This window comes from Erinaceus europaeus, chromosome 13 (genome assembly GCF_950295315.1).
Source record: "Erinaceus europaeus chromosome 13, mEriEur2.1, whole genome shotgun sequence".
Classification (NCBI taxonomy): Eukaryota; Metazoa; Chordata; class Mammalia; order Eulipotyphla; family Erinaceidae; genus Erinaceus; species Erinaceus europaeus.
In genome coordinates, this window is record NC_080174.1 from 43,047,995 (window position 1) to 43,068,636 (window position 20,642).

Below are 20,642 nucleotides of genomic sequence, written 5' to 3' on the forward strand. Positions count from 1 at the left end.
GCTGAACATGGGCGTTGACTGGTCAGTCCATACTCTCAGTCTGCCTCTCTCTTTCCCCAGTAGGGTGGGTCTCTGGGGAATCGGAGCTCCAGGACACATTGGTGGGGTCTTCAATCCAGGGAAAACTGGCTAGTATCCTGATGGCATCTGGAACCTGGTGACTGAAAAGAGAGTTAACATACAAAGCCAAACAAATTGTTGAGCAATCATGGACCCAAAGCTTGGAATAGTGGAGAGGAAGTGTTAGGGAGGGTACTCACTGCAAACTCTAGTGTACTTCTGCTTTCTTACTTTGGTGCCATACTCCAAACTCAGTCAATTTCTGCTTTGCGTTTCTACTTCTTTTTTTTTTACATGCATAACATTCCCCAGATTCCCATTTAACAATACAACCCCCACTATTTCATTCATCATTTTTCATGGACCTGTATTCTCCCCACCCACCCACCCACCCCAGAGTCTTTTACTTTGGTGTAATACTCCAATTCCATTTCAGGTTCGACTTGTGTTTTCTTTTCTAATCTTGTTTTTCAACTTCTGCTGAGAGTGAGATCATCCCATATTCATCCTTCTGTTTCTGACTGATTTCACTCAACATGATTTTTTTCAAGGTCCATCCAAGATCGGCTGAAAACGGTGAAGTCACCATTTTTTACAGCTGAGTAGTATTCCATTGTGTATATATACCACAACTTGCTCAGCCACTCATCTGTTGTTGGAAACCTGGGTTGCTTCCAGGTTTTGGCTATTACAAATTGTGCTGCCAAGAACATATGTGTACACAGATCTTTTTGGATGGATGTGTTGGGTTCCTTAGGATATATCCCCAGGAGAGGAATTGCAGGGTCATAGGGTAGGTCCATTTCTAGCCTTCTGAGAGTTCTCCAGACTGTTCTCCACAGAGGTTGGACCAATTGACATTCCCACCAGCAATGCAGGAGGGTTCCTTTGACCCCACACCCTTTCCAGCATATGCTGCTGTTACCTCTTCTGATGTATGACATTCTCACAGGAGTGAAGTGATATCTCATTGTTGTCTTGATTTGCATTTCTCTGACAATCAGAGACTTGGAGCATTTTTTCATATGTTTCTCGGCCTTTTGGATCTCTTCTGTGGTGAATATTCTGTTCAAGTCCTCCCCCCATTTTTGGATGGGGTTATTTGCTGCCTTGTTGTTGAGTCTGGCAAGCTCTTTATATATATTGGTTATTAAACTCTTATCTGATGTATGGCATGTAAAGATCTCCCATTCTGTGAGGGGTCTCTTGGTTTGGGTAGTGGTTTCTTTTGCTGTGAAGAAGCTTTTTAATTTGATGTAGTCCCATAGGTTTATACTTGCCTTAGTCTTCCTTGTAATTGGATTTGTTTCATTGAAAATGTCTTTAAAATTTATATGGAAAAAAGTGCTGCCAATATTTTCCTCTAAGTATCTGATAGTTTCTGGTCTAACATCCAAGTCCTTGATCCACTTGGAATTTACTTTTGTATTTAGTGAAATACAGTGATTCAGTTTCATTCTTCTGCATGTTTCAACCCATTGTTTCCAACACCATTTGTTGAAGAGGCTCTGCTTTCCCCATGTAATAGTCTGGGCCCCTTTGTCAAAGATTAGATGTCCATAGGTATGGGGCCTCATTTCTGGGCTCTCAATTCTATTCCACTGGTCAGTGTGTCTGTTCATGTTCCAGTACCAAGCAGTTTTGATGACAATGGCCCTATAATACAGTTTGAGATCTGGGAGTGTGATGCCTCCGGTTCTGTTCTTTTTTCTCAAGATTGTTTTGGCAATTCTAGGTCTTTTCTGGTTCCAGATAAACATTTGTAGCATTTGTTCTATTCTCCTAAAAATGTGCTTGGGATCTTGATGGGGATAGCATTAAATTTGTAGATGGCTCTGGGTAATATATTCATTTTGATGATGTTAATTCTACCAACCCATGAACATGGAATATCTTTCCACTTCTTTGTGTCTTTTTCAATTTCTTTGAGTAGTGACTCATAATTTTCAGTATATAAGTCTTTCACTTCTTTGGTTAGGTTTACTCCTAGATATTTTATTGTTTTTGTTGCTATAGAAAAAGGAACTGATTTCCGGATTTCAATTTCTTCTTAGTGTTTGCATAGAGGAATGCCACTGACTTTTGAATGTTAATTTTATAGCCTGACACCTTACTGTATTGCCTGATGATTTCCAAAAGCTTCTTGCTGGATTCCTTAGGTTTTTCCATGTATACTATCATGTCATCTGCAAATAAGGAGAGTTTGACTTCTTCTCTTCCAGTCTGTATGCCTTTAATTCCTTGCTCCTGCCTGATAGCTATGGCAAGAACTTCCAACACTATGTTGAATAGTAATGGTGATAGTGGGCAGCCCTGTCTAGTACCTGATCTGAGGGGAAATGCTTCCAGTTTTTCACCATTGAGTATGATGTTGGCTGTAGGTTTGCTATATATAGACTCCACTATCTTGAGGAATTTTCCATCTATTCCCATTTTTTGTAGTGTTTTGATCATAAAGGGATGTTGTATTTTGTCAAAGGCTTTCTCTGCATCTATTGATATGACCATGTGGTTTTTGGTCTTGCTTTTGTTGATGTGGTGGATCACATTGATTGATTTATGTATATTAAACCAACCTTGCATGCCTGGGATAAACCCCACTTGGTCATGATGAACAATCTTTTTGACATACTGCTGTATCCGGTTGGTTAGAATTTTGTTTAATATTTTCGCATCTATGTTCATCAGAGATATTGGTCTGTAGTTTTCTTTTTTGGTTGTGTCCCCGTCTGCTTTTGGTATCAGGGTGAGGTTGGCTTCATAGAAGCTGGCAGGAAGTATTCCAGTGTCTTCAATCTTCTGGAAGACTTTTAAAAGTAGAGGTATTTGTTCTTCTTTGAAGGTTTTGTAGAATTCATTTGTAAAACCATCTGGTCCAGGACTTTTATTTTTGGGAAGATTTTTGATAACTGTTTCAATTTCATTAGCTGTGATGGGCCTGTTCATGTTATCCACTTCCTCTTTACTTAGTTTTGGAAGTTGGTAGGTATCTAGGAAATCATTCATTTCTTCCAGGTTCTCTAGCTTGGTGGCATATAGTTGTTCATAGAAGCCTCGCATGATATGTTGAATTTCTGCAATGTCTGTTGTGATATCTCCTCTTTCATTCAGTATCCCATTTATTTGGGTCTTCTCCCTTTTTTGTTTTGTGAGTCTGGCTAAAAGTTTGTCGATTTTGTTTACTCTTTCGAAGAACCAACATTTACTTTCATTGATCTTTTGTATGGTTTTGCTATTCTCAATGTTATTTATTTCTGCCCTAACTTTAGTGATTTCTGTCCTTCTGGTTGCTTTAGGATTCCTTTGTTGTTCTTCTTCTAGGTCTTTAAGATGTGCAATCAGGCTGTTTATTTGTGCCTTTTCTTGTTTCCTAATGTGTGCTTGTATAGCTATGAACTTCCCTCTTAGGACTGCTTTAGCTGTGTCCCAAATATTTTGATAGCTTGTGTCTTCATTTTCATTGAACTCTCAAGCATTTTGATTTCTTCCTTGATTTCCTCTTTGACCCAAAAGTTGTTAAGAAGTGTACTGTTGAGCTTCCACATTTTGGCACTGTTATTAATCTTTTGTTGATTGTTAAGTGTTAGTTTAATTCCACTGTGGTCTGAGAAGATGCTTGGGATGATTTCAGTGCTCTTGAATTGGCTGATGCTGTCTTTGTGGCCTAACATATGGTCTATCCTTGAGAATGACCCATGTGGATTTGAATAAAATGTGTATTCCAGTTTCTTGGGATGAATGACTCTGAAAATGTCCAATAGTTCTAGTTTATCTATCTCTTCATTTAGCTCCCTTATGTCTTTACTGATTTTCTTCCTGGATGATCTGTCAAGTTGAGATAGTGGGGTGTTGAAGTCCCCTACTATGATTGTGTTACTGTTAATATATTTTTGTAGCTCTTTCAGTAGAAGTTTGATGTATTTAGATGGCTTCTCATTGGGTGCATAGATATTAATAATTGTTAAGTCCTCTTGATTGACTGATCCTGAGCATTAAGTAGTGTCCATTCCTATCTTTTTTAATCTTATCTATTTTAAAGTCTATCATGTCAGATATGAGAATAGCTGTTCCTGCTCTTTTTTGTGGGCCATTGGCTTGTATGATAGTTTTCCATCCTTTCACTTTAAGTCTGTGTTTGTCTTGTTGAGTTAGGTGAGTTTCCTGTAGACAACATATTGTTGGTTTGTGTTTTCTGATCCATCTTGCTACTCTGTGTCTTTTAATAGGTGAATTCAGGCCATTGACATTTATTGATATCAAAGATTGAAGATATTTTAACGCCATTCTTGTAGAGTTTTAGAGTGTTTTGATAGATGTCCTATTTGTGGTGGTCTGGTTGTTTATAGGAGACCTTTCAGAACTTCTTTCAGGGCAGGCTTGGTGATGGTTGCTTCCTTCAACTGTTGCTTGTCTGAGAAGGTTTTGATGCTTCCATCTAGTCTGAATGACAATCTAGCAGGATATAGTATTCTTGGCTGAAAGCCTTTCTCATTGAGCACTCGATAGATATCTTGCCATTCTCTTCTGGCCTGTAGTGTTTGTATGGAGAAGTCTGCTGCTAATCTTATGGGTTTTCCTTTGTAGGTGACTCTTTGTTTTTCTCTTGCAGCCTTGAGGATCCTTTCTTTATCCTTATTCCTTTCCATTCTAAGTATGACATGTCTTGGTGTCTTTAGGTCTGTGTTAATTCTGTTTGGGACCCTCTGGGCTTCTTGAATCTTTATGTCTTTGGTGTTGTCTAGACTAGAGAAATTTTCAGCTATTATGGCCTGGAGAATGCTTTCTTTCAAATGTCTTCTATTCCTTTCAACAGAGTATGAATAGTGCTCATAAATGCTCCATTGAAAAATGAAGATAATCCTGTTTACACAAATTCCAATGCAGGCTCATTCACCCATTTGTCGTCTCCTCCTACACAAGCATGCAGCTTCCACTCTGCCATTCCCCAGAGACTGCAAACCAGGCTAGGGTGGGGTAGGGTGGAGAACCCAGGAAACAAACACTGCAGTTCCTATTCACTTCTTCCTATCTCAGTAACCTCCCAACACAAGATGCTTCCTGTATTCCATTTCTTATAAATTCAAAAAACGAGTCTTTTATGGAAACACTGAGATCACAGACCCTATGTTATTTTTTTTTAATTGAGAGTCTAGTTCTCCCAAGAAATCTTGGTCTGGGATATAGACAAGAGACCATTTGAGACGGATTTTGATGGAAAATGAATTGGGAATACAAATGCATGTTATTGAGATGATAGAGTTAGTGTATGGATTCTACAGTCAAATCTGAAAAAAGTAAATTAATATTTATGCTATTTTTTCTCTTTTTAATTATTTTTATTTTTACCAGAGCACTGCTCAGTTCTGCCTTATGGTGGTGCAGAGGGTTGCACATAGGACTTCCAGAGCCTCAGGCACTAGAGTCTCTTATGCTATTTATTTTCTCATTTGTAAAAGCTTTAAAAGTTTATCCCAGGGCTGGGTAGTGGCACACCTGGTTGAGTGTACATATTACAGTGCCCAAGGATCCGGGTTCGAGTCCCTGGTCCCCACCTACAGAGGGAAAGCTTTGCGAGTAAAGTAGGTCTGTAGGTGTCTCTCTGTCTCCCTCCCTCTCTGTCTCCCTTCCTGACCTCAATTTCTGGCTGTCTCTATACAATAAATAAATAAAGATTAAAAAATCTTTTTGAAAAAGCTCATCCTTTTTTTTTTCTATTTTATTTGACAGGACAGAGAGAAATTGAGAGATGAGGGGGAAACCGAAGAGAAAGAAAAACACTTGCAAACCTGCTTCATTACTCATGAGATGGCCCCTCTACAGGTGAGGAGTATGGGCCTAAACCCAGGTCTTTGCGAATGCTAATGTAAGCGTTCAGCCAGGTGAGCCACTGTCTGGCACCCTTTTATTTTTCTGTTACCACCAGAGTTATCATTGGGGCGGCACTACAAATCCACTTCTCCTTGTAGCCATTTTTTTTTCCTTCTTCTATTTTATTGGATAGGATGAAGAGAAATTCAGAGAGAAGGAGAAGATAAAGAGAAGGAGAGAAAGACACCTGCAGATCTGTTTCACTCCTCAAAAAGTGTCCCCCCGGGGAGCCAGGGCTCAAGCCCAGGTCCTTGCACTTAACAACATGTATTTAACAGGATGTACCATGGCCAGGTTCTCCTTTTTTTTTTTTTTTTCTCCAGGGTTATTGCTGGGGCTTGGTGCTGGCACTTTGAATCCACTGCCCCTGCAAGCCTTTTTTTTTTTTAATAGGATAGGAGAGAAATTGAGAGAGGAGGAGAAGATAGGCAGATACCTGCAGACCTGCTTCATTGCTTGTGAAACAACCCCCCTGCAGATGGGGAGCCGAGGGCTTGAACTGGGACCCTTGAGCATCCTTGTGCTTTGTACTATGTGCTTAACCCAGTGCATTATCGCCTACCCCCTCCCACTTCTTTATTATTATTATTTTTAATAAAGCACTGTTCAGCCAGCTCTGGTTTATGGTATGAGGATTGGACCTGGGACTTTGGAGCCTCAGGCATAAGAAAATCTGCATAGCTTTTATGCTATCTCCTCTGCCTGAAACTTTTAAACTTGCAATATTCACTTTGCCTCATTATTTTACTACCAAACAAATCAATTGTTCATGAGCTACTCCAAAATTAGGAATGAGAACTTGCCCTTTGCTGTGAAAAAACTAATGAAAAAGTGAATAGAAGTGGAGTGGGGGTCCCAAGCACATTTTTTAGGAGAATAGAACAAATGCTACAAATGTTTATCTGGAACCAGAAAAGACCTAGAATTGCCAAAACAATCTTGAGAAAAAAAGAACAGATCCGGAGGCATCACACTCCCAGATCTCAAATTGTATTATAGGGCCACTGTTATCAAAACTGCTTGGTACTAGAACATGAATAGACACACTGACCAGTGAAATAGAATTGAGAGCCCAGAAGTGAGGCCCCATACCTACGGACATCTAATCTTTGACAAAGGGGCCCAGACTATTAAATGGGAAAAGCAGAGTCTCTTCAACAAATGGTGTTAGAAGTGGAGTGGGGTGATAGCATAATGCTTATGCAAAAGACATTCATGCCTGAGGCTCCATGGTCCCAGGTTCAATCCCCAGCGCCACCATGAGCCAGAGTTGAGCAGTGCTCTAGTTTCTTACTGTTCCTTTCCTTGCCCCTCCCCGTCTTTCACTAAAATACTAAAATAAACAATGGAATAGAAGCAAGTATTAGCACATAGAACATGCTCAATAAAGACCTGTTTGTTTTTTTTAATAAAACCTTGTCATTTCTTAGTCCATATTTTATGTCAAATCTCACAAAAGGTTGCATTTTTTTTTCCTCCAGGGTTATCACTGAGGGTCGGTGCCTGCACTATGAATACACTGCTCCTGGAGGCTATTTTTTTCCTTTTTCCACCCTCCTTATTTGTGTTGTTATTGCTGTTGTTGGATAGGACAGAGAGAAATCAAGAGAGAGAGAGAGAATGGGAAGACAAAGAGAGGGAGAGAAAGATAGACATCTTCAGACCTGCCTTACCACTTGTGAACCACCCCCTGACCGCCCACAGGTGGGGAGCCAGGGGATTGAACCAGGGTCCTTGTACTTAGGGGCATGTACACTTAACCCTGTGTGCTACTGCCCAGCCCCCAGTTACTTTTATTTATTTATTTATTTTTATTGTCGTAATTATTGTTGTCGTAGTTGTTGGATAGGACAGAGAGAACTGGAGAGAGGAGTGGAAGACAGAGAAGGGGAGAGAAAGACACCTGCAGACCTGCTTCACCACCTGTGAAGTGACTCCCCTGCAGGTGGGGAGCTGGGGGCTCGAACTGGGATCCTTACGCATGTCCTTGCACTTGGTGCCAACTGCGCTTAACCCGCTGCACTACCGCCCAATTCCCTTTTTTTTTTTTTTTTTTAATTTCTTTATTGGGGGATTAATGCTTTACATTAGACAGTAAATACAATAGTTTGTACATGCATAACATTTCTCAGTTTTCCACATAACAGTACAAACCGCACTAGGTCCTCTGTCATTCTTTTCCAGGACCTGTACTCTCCCCCCACCCACCACAGAGTCTTTCACTTTGGTGCAATATGCCAACTCCAGCTGAGGTTCTACTTGTGTTTTCTCTTCTGATCTTGTTTTTCAACTTTACTTGAGAGTGAGATCATCCCATATTCATTCTTTTGTTTCTGACTTATTACATTTAACATGATTTCTTCAAGCTCTATCCAAGATGGGCTGAAAAAAGTGAAGTCACCATTTTTTACAGCTGAGTAGTATTCCATTGTGTATATATACCACAATGTGCTCAGCCACTCATCTGTTGTTGGACACCTGGGTTGCTTCCAGGTTTTGGCTATTACAAATTGTGCTGCTAAGAGCATATGTGTACACAGATCTTTTTGGATGGATGTGTTGGGTTCCTTAGGATATATCCCCAGGAGAGGAATTGCAGGATCATAGGGTAGGTCCATTTCTAGCCTTCTGAGAGTTCTCCAGACTGTTCTCCACAGGGATTGGACCAATAGACATTCCCACCAGATAGAGAGAAATGGAGAGAGGAGGGGAAGACAGAGAGGGAGAGAGAAAGACAGACACCTGCAGTCCTGCTTCATCGCCTGTGAAGCGACTCCCCTGCAGGTGGGGTGCCGGTGACTTGAACCGGGATCCTTAGGCCCAAACTCAGATTCTTAAACTTATGAAATTCCTCATTCTACTTTCATGCTTTCTAGGGTTTGAGTAGTATTTACAGAGAGAGAAAGAGTGAGTGAGTGTTTTACAGAAACTACTTCCAAGGGTGGGGCTAGATAGCATAAAGTTTATGCATACAGACTCTCTTGTCTAAGGCTCCCAAGTCCCAGGTTCAGTTCCCTGACTATGCTGAGCAGTGCTCTGGTAGGAAAACAAACAAACAAACAAAAAAACGAACTACTTTCATTTCACCCTCCATACTCCTTCTCAATAATAAAGTGATCTTTTTACTTATTTATTTATTCCCTTTTGTTGCCCTTGTTTTATTGTTGTAGTTATTATTGATGTCGTCATTGTTGGATAGGACAGAGAGAAATGGGGAGAGAAAGGGAAGACAGAGAGGGGGAAGAGAAGGATAGATACCCGCAGACCTGCTTCACCATTTGTGAAGTGATCCCCCTGCAGGTGGGGAGCCCGGGCTTCAACCGTGGTCCTTAGACCGGTCCTTGCACTTTGTGCCATCGGCGCTTAACCCGCTGTACTACAGCCAGACTCCCAATAAAGTGGTCTGTTGCTGAGGACTTATTCTGATGCAGTCTCCGCCCCCAGGTTTTTCTATGCCCCGCTAACTCCTAGAGTGCCCCCTTTCAACCAATCCTGGCTCCGCCCCCAGGTTTTCTATGCCTCGCTAAATCCTAGAGTGCCCCCTTTCAACCAATCCTGGCCCTACACGCCACCCCTGGTTGTCGCCCAAGAAAAAGCCCCCTCACCCCTCCCCTCTCTCTCTCTGGGCTCTCGGCTCTCCCTCTCTGAGGTCTCGCTCCCTGCTCTCCCCCATGGTCGGCCATTGCTGGCTGGCTCCACGTGGTCTGAACCAAACCTCCCCCCCCCCATCCTATAATAAAGATCTGTGTACCCCTTTGCTCTGGACGTCCGCTCTCTTCTCCGTGTTGCAGCCCGACACCAGACCACCTCAACAACATCTGGCGCCCAATGTGGGGCATGAACCCACAACCCTGAGATTAAGAGTCTCATGCTCTACCGACTGAGCTAGCCGGGTCGCTTCACAGGCGGTGAAGCAGGTCTGCAGGTGTCTGTCTTTCTCTCTCCCTCTCTGTCTTCCCCTCCTCTCTCCATTTCTCTCTGTCCTATCCTACAAGGATGACATCAATAACAACAACATTAACACAAGGAAAACAATGGCAACAAAAGGGAATAAATAAAAAGAATTTGAGTTTTGGGAATCGGACGTTAAGTGCACATAGCACGAAGCGCAAGGACCGGCGTTAGAAACCCGGTTCGAGCCCGGCTCCCCACCTGCAGGAGAGTCACTTCACAGGTGGGGAAGCAGGTCTGCAGGTGTCTTCCTCTCCCTCTATATGTCTTCCCCTCCTTTCTCCATTTCTCTCTGCCTAACGACATCAATAACAACAACAACAATAATTACAACAACAAAGGGGAAATAAATATTAAAAAATTAAGAATAATCTGAGTTTGAAGACTGTAGAATTACCCTTATTGGGGGCTGATTTCTTAGAAGAAAACAGAATAAGATGTTAAGGCTGAGATCATCGGGTACAATTTCGTGATAATCAAAAATTTTTGCCTTCTGTCACTGGGAGCTGGCGAGAAACTACACCGCAGCCTGGTTCGTCCAATCGAACCCCCAACTATATGAGGTCATCGTCCCGCCCACATCCCACGCCCTTGGGCGTCCAGTCTCCAAGCTACAGGCTCGGGCACCAGGTCTGGCGGCGCATGCGCTCCTCGGGAAGGGAGAGGCGAGCCTGACGCATGCGTGCTGCGTGGAGACGGGGCCAGTGCGCACGCAGCCTCGGCCCCTTCTCCGCCCTTTCTCTTCCCGGTTTCCTCGTCTGCCAGTGGGTCGGGTCGACGGCCGCTTCCGGTCTGAGCGCAGTGCAGGGCGAATCGGTCTCCTCTCCTCGTCATGTCCTACGGCCCCCTAGACATGTACCGTAACCAGGGGCCCTCGGGGCCCCAGCACCGGGACTTCAACAGCATCATCCAGACATGCAGCGGCAACATCCAGAGAATCAGCCAAGCCAGTGAGCCGGGGGCTGCGCAGGGGGGCGGTGGCCCTGGCCGTGACAGGCCTGCGGGAGGCTGGCGGGGCCGGGCCAGGGCTGCGGCCAAGCCAGACCGGGGGTTGTCTGCGCTCTGCTCCGTGAGGCGGCGGTCTGGCATCCCGCGCCGCTCAGTTCCCGGAGGAACTGAGGAGGGTCCGGAGCCCCAAGCTGCAAGTCGAGTTTCTTCTCAGGAGAGCTGCCCTCGCCGAGTTGGAGCCAAGACAGCGAGACCTAGGGCCGGGGGAATAGCTCAGCGTGTTAGATAGAGCACAGGACTGTGGTGTCTGAGGCCTCTGAGGTTTCAGGTTCAATACCCAGCACCATCTTAAGACCGAGCTGAGTGCTGTTCTGGTTGTCTGTGTCGCTTTCGCTGTCTTTCAAAAAATAAATAATTGCCAAGACAGCACACCTGACAGTAGTAGGGGAAAGGCAGAGAGAGAGAGCGAGCGAGCAGTGAATGAGTTGACTTCATGCAGTGGTCAGCCGAGTTTTTCTTGTCATCCTCCTTGCTCCCACCCACATCCTTTTTCTCTTTGGCCAGTTTGGAATGGGGTTGTTTTACTGATTTGGTCTTTACAGACTCTGGCTCCTGAGCATCAGCAACTTTCAGTGAAGGGAAGTGGACTGTGTGTTTGTTTTGGGTGATTTAATACACTGTTCTTCCGGCAATGAATTTGGAAATCAGACAGTGATTGGTTTTTGTGGAGTGAGATGACTTCTGTTTGAGTAAAGAGAACTTACAGGAAGTGTTTCAGTTTACATCCTTCTGTAGCAAAGCATTTGCATGTTTTTTGGATCTCTGATGAAGCTTTTGTTTTCCTTCACTACTTAGCTATCCTTTTAAACAAATCAAAGAAGCTCACATTCTTGACCACACTCACAAAGCAAGTATGATAAGCTGTAGAGCTGGTGGTGAATTTCAGAATACCATTATTTGTCTTAAAATTCTCTCCGTGGGAGTCAGGTGGTAGCGCCATGGGTTATGCACAGGTGACGCAAAGCACAAGGACAGGCTTAAGGATCCGGGTTCGAGCCTCCGGCTCCCCACTTGCAGGGGAGTCTCTTCATAAGCGGTGAAGCAGGTCTGCAGGTGTCTGTCTTTCTCTCCCCCACTCTGTCTTCCCCATCTCTCTCCTAACAATGACGACATCAATAATAACAACAACAATAATAACTACAACAATAAAACAAGGGCAACAAAAATGAATAAATAAATATTTTTTAAAAAAACTTTTAAAAAATTCTGTCATTAGGGTCTCCGTGAGACCGGCGCAGAATGATTAAAGGCTGTTCTTTGTGCCTGAAAGCTCAGAGTCTTATAAACAGATCAGCAGCAGCAATTTATTTATAAAGAATGTCATCATCATCCTTGTTTATTATTGTGGTTTTTGTGAGCTTGGTTTTACTGTTAATAGGTAGAACTACTTATCTTGAATTACAATTTTGTTCTATATGTTTTTTAAAGATTTATTTATTTTCTAATGCAAGAGTGAAAGAGGGAGAACTAGAACATTACTCTGGCATATGTAGTACCAGAGTTGAATAGTACTCTATTCAGAGATTAAACTCAGGACTTTATACTCCAAGTTGGACACTAGACTCTGTGCTACCTCCGGGCCAATACAGATACATAGATATAGACAGAAAGAGGGAAAACATGCATGCAATCTATCACTTTGTGTGCACACACACTTTACATGTATATATATGTATATACATATATATATATATATATATATATTCTTTTTTAAACCAGAGATCACTGCTCAGCTCTGGCTTATGGTGGTGCTGGGGACTGAATGTGAGACCTTTAGTATCTCAAGCATGAAAGTTTTTTTGTTTTTTTTTTTAGTTGAGATTAATGGTTTACAGTAAACAGTAAATGAAGTTGTTGATACATGGGTATACTTTCTCAGTTTTCTGCAAAGCACTCTAACCCCCAGCTTGGGTTCTCCTTTACCATCCTGCAGCAAGACCTGAAAGACCCCCCTCTCCCCCAGAGTCCCTTACTTTGGTGCAATACAATGAAAACTTTTTTTTGGTTTGTTTTTTGTATAACCTTTATGCTATCTCCCAGTTCTTCTCCTTTTTCTCTTTATTTCATGAAATGAATACAATACGTCCCCCATCCCACACATTTTTCCTTTTCTCTTTTTTAGTAAATTAATTAATTATTTATTATTGGATAGAGGCAGAGAGAAATTGAGAGGAGTGGGGGAGATATAGAGAAAGAAAGACAGAGAGACACTAGCAACACTGCTTCACCACTCCTGAAGCTTTCCCCCTGCAGGTGGGGGGACCAGGGGCTTGAACCTGGGTCTTTGTGCACTGTAATGTGTATACTTAACCAGGTGCACCTCTGCCTGGCCCCCACATATTTTTTTTAAAATTAAAAAATCTAGTTAGAGTTTCTACATGGTAATGAAACTGATTTGGATATATAGAATATGTGGATTGTTAAATGAAGTTTACAAAATATAACCACTGATTGGAAAGTATAGTGCTTTTTTTTTTTAAGAGTTCATAACAAAATAAGCCAGAAATCCATATAATTAAATTGAAATTTTTGCTTAGATTTATTGTATTTTATTTATTTATTTATTTTTATTTAAGAAAGGATAAATTAACAAATCCATTTGAAATTTTTTTTTAATATTTATTCCCTTTTGTTGCCCTTGTTTTATTGTTGTAGTTATTGTTGTTGTTGATGTCATCGTTGTTGGATAGGACAGAGAAATGGAGAGAGGAGGGGAAAACAGAGAAGGGGAGAGAAAGAGAGACACCTGCAGACCTGTATCATCGCCTGTGAAGTGACTCCCCTGCAGGTGGAAAGCCGGGGGCTCGAACCTGGATCCTTATGCTGGTCCTTGCGGTTGGCGCCACCTGCGCGCTTAACCTGCTGCGCTACCACTAGACTCCCAGTATAGTGCTTTTTTTTTTTAAACATTTTTTAAATATTTATTTATTTATTCCCTTTTGTTGCCCTTGTTGTTTTATTGTTGTAGTTATTATTGTTGTTGTCGTTGTTGGATAGGACAGAGAGAAATGGAGAGAGGGAGGGGAAGACAGAGAGGAGGAGAGAAAGATAGACACCTGCAGACCTGCTTCACCGCCTGTGAAGCGACTCCCCTGCAGGTAGGGAGCCGGGGTTCGAACCGGGTTCCTTCTGCCGGTCTTTGTGCTTTGCGCCACCTGCGCTTAGCCCGCTGCGCTACAGCCCGACTCCCCCAGTACAGTGCTTTGTGCTCTAATTCCCCTTTGTAAGAAAGCTATGGTACAAGTTGATCAGAAAATTCTGGCTTAGGGCTAAGAGTTTGTTGTTCACGCTAAATCTAATTCTAATATCTGTAAAGTATTTATTCTACATATATTCATTAGTTTCAGGCATGTAAGGATTATAGTAACTTTCAGGTATTCTTTCAAAATGAACTCTACATAAAAAACAAAATATAAAGTTGAAAAGAGTCAGTGTAACATTATGTGGGTATTCAGCTGAGAGAGGAAAGGATTCAAATTTTTGATGGTAAAGAAGAAAAGAGCAGGGCCAGATGGTGGCACACCTGCTGGGGGAAGACTTCATGAGTGGTGAAACAGGGCTATAGGTGTCTCTCTGTCTCTCTCTCCCCCCCATCTCAGTTTCTCTTGGTCTCTATACTATAATAAATAAAATTCAAAGAAGAAGAAGGAGAGAGCATTCCAGTAGGAAATAAGATGACCAAGGCATGGTAGTGGGAAAATACAGAGAGGTGGCATTGAGTAAGACACCTGAGTGAAGTGAAGGAAAGCTGTGTGAGTAGCAGGGAAAAGGCATTCTAGAAAGAGGGACTAGCAAGAGCAAAGACATGGGTGTGCTCATAGAGTAGCAAGGTGGCTAGTGTGACTGCATTGCAGAAGGAGTATAGTAGGAAAAGAAGTCAGCAGGTAGCCAGGAGTCATTACATATAGGGCCTGACTGGCTGGGTGAGGTTTTTGTTTGGTTTGGTCTTTTTTAGGATTCTGCCTCCCTCCCGCCCTTGTTCTGTGTGACACCAACTACGTCCTGAAGCCCTCAACAGTGTGAATTCGAAGTCTTGCCTTTGTTTATTGTATCAAGGTTCTTATGACAGTCTTGAAGCTGTTTTCCCTGCTAGAAGAGGCCAGCCCTGTCTCCTAGCCTCTCCCAGTGGCAGTGCATGCCCTGGAGCTTTGAAGGGGTGGTTTGCAAGGGGCATGGGCCACTATCTACAAAGGTGGAATCTCTAGTGGCGACTTGGGGCATGGCAGAGGGTGGGAAAGGTGGTAAAGGACCTTCTGAGGAAATAAATCTTTTTTTAAAATTTATTTTATTTATTTATTTTCTCTTTTGTTGTCCTTGTTGTTTTTTGTTGTTGTTGTAGTTATTATTGTTATTGATGTTGTTGTTGGATAGGACAGAGAGAAATGGAGAGAGGAGGGGAAGACAGAGAGGAGAGAAAGATAGACACCTGCAGACCTGCTTCACCGCCTGTGAAGCGACTCCCCTGCAGGTGGGGAGCCGGGGGCTCGAACCCGGATCCTTATGCTGACCTTGTGCTTTGCGCCACCTGCGCTTAACCCGCTGCGCTACCGCCCGACTCCCAAGATAAATCTTTTTTAAAGATTTATTTTGTTAGTGAGAGATCTAGGAAGAGTCAGATTCTGGTTCATGCAATGCTAGGGGTCAAACTTAGGATCTCATGCTTGTAAGTTGAATGCTTTTCCCACTACACCACCTCCTAGGCAGCTGTTCCCTTTGCTTTGTTTGGGTGGCATTGCTCCTACCCAGGTATCAGCTCACTGCCTGTGTTCCAAACTTTTCCATGTTATGACTGGCATGCTTAAATATATACTCTGAGTATGAGTTCACAGACATACTTACATGCATGCAGGCCTGCACAGAACTGTACGCACTGCAAGTTTGAGACAGTACTTGTTCTTTCTCAGTTGTTCAGCTGTGAGTTTAGAATTGTAAAGCATATCATTCTGAAATAGGGCAGGCCGCTGTGTGGATTGTTATTGGTACAGCTAACATTGACTGCTTGGTACAAAGGGTTACTCCTAGCATGTTTGGGTCACAGAAAAAACATTTGACTGCCTACTGTGGAACAAAAGTCTGGACAAGTATTGCCGAGGCAGATAAAAAATACATACATAATGGCCTTCAAGTTAATTTTAAATTGATTAAAGAATACCCCTCCCCTTTTTTTCCCACCAGAGTTATCACTGGGGCTTGGTGCCTGCGCTATGAATCCACTGCTCCTGGAGGCCATATATATATATATATATATATTTCCCCCTACTGTTGTTGTTGCCAGTTTGTTGTTTAACATTGCTAGTTTATTGATAGGGTTCTATTTCTTTTTTTTTTCTTCTTTCTTTGTTTTTTAAGTGCCTCTCTGTCCCTATCTATATCTTCTTGAAAGCATAAGAAGCAATTAAACTTTTGAAACTGTCATGAAATCCCATGATTTTTTTTTTTCATATTTATCCCCTTTGACTTCACTGCCTCCCTCTTAAATTCACTCTTATATTCCGGTAGCATACTTTTAGTATTTCTGTGCTTGGCCATGTTCAGGTTCCTCCTGCTAATGTTATCAGTAATATGTCTTGTATTAATTATACTGTAACTCACCTTCTCAAGAGCCTTACAATGGCTATACCAGATCTTAGCATCCCTTTGCTTTCATTTTCTTGATTGAAATTTATTATTTCTTTTCATTTTATTGGATTGGATGGAGAGAAATTGAGAGAGGAGGGGAGATAGGGAGAGAGACACATGCAGACCTGTTTCACCGCTTGTGAAGTGACCCCCCTGCAGGTGGGGAGCTGGGGCCTTGAACTGGGGTCCTTGCATTCATACTATCTTTACTTAACCCGGTCGGTGCATCATTGCCCCAGCCCCCCTCGATTGAAATTTAAACCAAAATAACCACATTTTCTACTCTTTTTCACACTTTGCCCCAGGCAGACTATCTTTCCTCTTTCCTTCCTCCACCCCACCTTCCCCTCCCCCCCTTTTTTTTTTTTACATCTTCAGACTTTACTGTTCCAGGTGACTTTTTCAGGTGGAGAGGGAGAGATAACACAGCACTGCTTAATTAGGTTAGGAAGTGGAGTACTAAGTTCAATATTTAATACTCTCCAAGTCATGAAACAGGTTCCATGTAGAGCAAAGCAGACATCCTGCCAGGTGCCAGGTGAGCTATCTCACTGACCAGGCTATTTTTCTTTTATTTTTTATATTTATTTATTCCCTTTTGTTGCCCTTGTTTTATTGTTGTAGTTCTTACTTTTGTTGTTATTGATGTCGTTGTTGGACAGGACAGAGAGAAATGGAGAGAGGAGGGGAAGACAGAGAGGGGGAGAGAAAGACAGACACCTGCAGACCTGCTTCACCACTTGTGAAGCGACTCCCCTGCAGGTGGGGAGCCGGGGGCTCAAACCGGGATCATTACTCCGGTCCTTGTGCTTCGCGCCACTTGTGCTTAACCCTCTGCGCTACCACCCGACTCCGGACCAGGCTGTTTTTCTTTCTTTTTCTTGTCACAGTGGTTATTGCTGGGGTGCCTGTATGACCGCTGCTCCTAGAAGACACCGTTTTTCTTCTTCTTTTGGATAGAAACAGATTAATTGAGAGGGAAAGGGAAGATAGAGAATGAAAGAGAAAGAGGTACCTACATCACTGCTTCACTGCTCATGAACTTTTCTGTCCCATAGGTGGGGACTAGGGGCTTGAACCTAGGTCCATGAACATGAAAATGTGTCCCCTCTGCTGGGTATACCACCACCCCACCCTGTAGGCTAGTTTTCTTAACATTCCTAAACTGGATTTTTGCTCATTTTCTTCTTCTTCTTTTTTTAAATCAGTTTTCTTATTTCACTATATCTAGAAATATCATTGGAACGAAGCTTTCCTTTACTTGTGAAAGAGAAGTCAGAGAGTATACGTTTTATAATCACATATCTGGGCCTGAGTCCCTGTTCTTCTGTGTGCTATTAACCTTGAACAGGTTAGTCTCCCCCCTTTTTATTTTTCTGTAAGAAGAATGATACTGTTAAAATGGGATGGTGGAGGGCTGGGGAGGTCGTGTACTACTTGCACATCAGACTTGCATTCCTGAGGCCTCGGAGGTCCAGGGTTTAATCCCTAGCACCACCACATGTCAGAACTGAGTAATGCTTTGATTTTTTTATTTGTTCACTCTCTTTTATTAAACAAAATAATAAATCCTTTAAAAATAGAATGGTTGGGGGCTGGGCAGTAGCACAGCAGGTTAAGCACACATGGTGTTAAGTGCAAGGACCAGGATAAGGATCCTGGTTGGAGCCCCAGGCTCCCCACCTGCAGGGGGAGGGGTGTTGCTTCACAAGCGGTGAAGCAGGTGTCTATCTTTCGCTCCCCCTCTCTGTTTTCCCCTCCTCTCATAATTTTTCTCTGTCCTATTCAGCAACAACAACAGCAGTGGCAACCGTAACAGTAACAACAAGGGCAACAAAATGAGAAAAATGACCTCCAGGAGCAGTGGATTCGGATTCATAGTGTAGGCACCGAGCCCCAACAATAACCCTGGAGGCTAAAATAAAATAAAATAGGATGGTTGAGAATACCTGATATATAGTGCCTGGCATAGTAGATGTTTACTAAATGGTGGTTTATTTACTGAACCCCCCTGTTCCACTACAGATGATAATAGATGGATGAGGAGACTCGGGAGTCACACTGCCTAGAATTGTGGAGCAGGGGAGTGGGGCGGTAGTGCAGCAGGCTAAGCACATGTGGTGGGAAGTGCAAGGACTGGGGTAAGGATCCCCGTTCGAGCCTCTGGCTCCCCACCTGCAGGGGAGTCACTTCACAGGCGGTGAAGCAGGTCTGCAGATGTTTATCTTTCTTTCCCCCCTCTCTGTCTTCCCCTCCTCTCTCCATTTCTCTTTGTCCTATCCAACAATGATGACATCAATAACAACAACAATTACAGCAACAATAAAAAAACAACAAGGGCAACAAAAGGGAAAATAAATAAAATTAAAAAAAATAATTGTGTAGTAGATTTTCTTAATAATTGGATCAACATATTGCTTTACTTCTCTCTTTAAAATATATATATATATATATATATATATATATATATATATGTATATTACTGGATAGACAGAATTTGAGAGGGGGAGATAGAGACACCTGCAGCCCTGCTTCACCACTCGTGAAGCTTCCCACCTGCAAGTGAGGACCAGGAGCTTGAACCTAAGTCCTTGTTCACTGTAATGTGTGTGCTTAACCAGGTGTGCCACTGCCTGCCCCCCTCATATTGCTTTACTTTTCTATTTCTTAGTTTCCTCCCCTATAAAATGAAATTAATAATACCCACTTCACAGGGTTTACTAGGGTTAAATGAGGTGATTTATGCAAAGTGCTGAAAACAGTGCCTACAACGTAGTATTGAAGAAATGTTAGTTGTTTTTTTTCTAAATTTGCAAGCAATTTCCTCTTATAATTTTGCACTTATTCTTTAATTAACCTGCATTTTGACCTTGTTACTCTTACCATCACCATTTGTTTTGTGGGGTTAGCGAGACCAGGCATTATACATTTCTCTTCAGCTACAGTGCCTGGTACAGCAAAGGATATGTAGTTGCCATTCAGTATGTACTTAATTGAGTTTATCTCTGCTGAGTACATTTTTCTTGGTCTTGAGTCCGATAATAGCTCTCCTTAATAGAGTGCTTTTATGCACTAGTGTTCTAAATTTAGCATTGTATTTATTATCTCATTTTCATCTTCAGAACAACCATATGAGGTTTCTCTTGTTATTCCCATTTTTAGGTGAGGAAACCGAGACACAGAGAAGTGGAGTCTTGCTCAAGATCATGAAGCTAGGAAGTGGTGGAACCAGGAACAACACATAGGCAGTCTAAATTCAGAGTCTATACTCTTTAACTATTATATATTCTGTCACAGGTTTGATAAAGGCAAGATTATACCTTTGATATTTACTTATTCAGTGTGCATTTTCAGGGCAGGGGTAGATAGCATAATGGTTATGCAAAAAGACTCTCATGCCTGAGGCTCCAAAGACCCAGGTTCAATCCCCTGCACCACCATAAACCAGAGCTGAGCAGTGTTCTGGTAAAACAACAACAACAACAACAAAAAAAAAACACTGTGCATTTTCAGTGTAGTTTAGGGTTTTGCATTTGTAATGCAGTGGTACTTTTTAATAAAAAATCAGGTCATTTTTATTGCAGCTATAAAAACAAAGTGAACCTAGTATTCAGAAAAAGACACAGAAATTATTTCATTAACGTCATTTCATAGCCTGTCATTTTTTTCATTTGGTAGAAACAGTTTTTTAGTGTGCACGCATGTGTATGTGGACACTCCCAGCATTAGAGTTGGTCAGATGAAGAGATGTTCTTTCTCACCTGTGATGGCTGTTGCTTACTATGTGGCTAGACTTTGATTTGGAGATTCAAATTCTGTGATATCAGCTGAAAGCATCTGAGCAGGAACACAGTATTACTAAGGGTAGTTCCTAATGTGTATGTTAGCTGCAATGTGCAGTAAAGTGATCTGCTTTGTAGCCTTTTAAAAGTCTTAGGACAACTAGAGGTCAGTAATAGGATAAATTGAGGCCTACTTTCAAAAATAACAAAATTGTTTACCTTTTACATTTTGCCTAGTAATCAGGTTTTGGAATTATGTAGCTAGCATTTCATAAGTGATACCCATTTTTATTTTCAATCCAGAATGTTGTAACAAGTCAGTCTTGCTATACGTATTATATACTAGACTGTTTG

General features: G+C 42.2%; 1 protein-coding gene across 3 annotated transcripts in view; it reads left to right on the forward strand.

The window, feature by feature from the left end:
* The window catches only part of STX12 (syntaxin 12), a 190,939-nt gene that overhangs the window by 125,421 nt on the left and 44,876 nt on the right, over positions 1–20,642 (forward strand). The window contains exon 2 of one of the 3 annotated variants that reach the window (XM_060205654.1): positions 10,656–10,829. In XM_060205654.1, coding sequence (XP_060061637.1) covers positions 10,712–10,829 — 118 coding nt within the window. In that variant the 5' untranslated portion in view covers positions 10,656–10,711. Of the gene's footprint in view, positions 1–10,592; positions 10,830–20,642 lie in introns of those variants that run through there. The other 2 variants (XM_060205657.1, XM_060205655.1) reach the window with 2 other exon arrangements.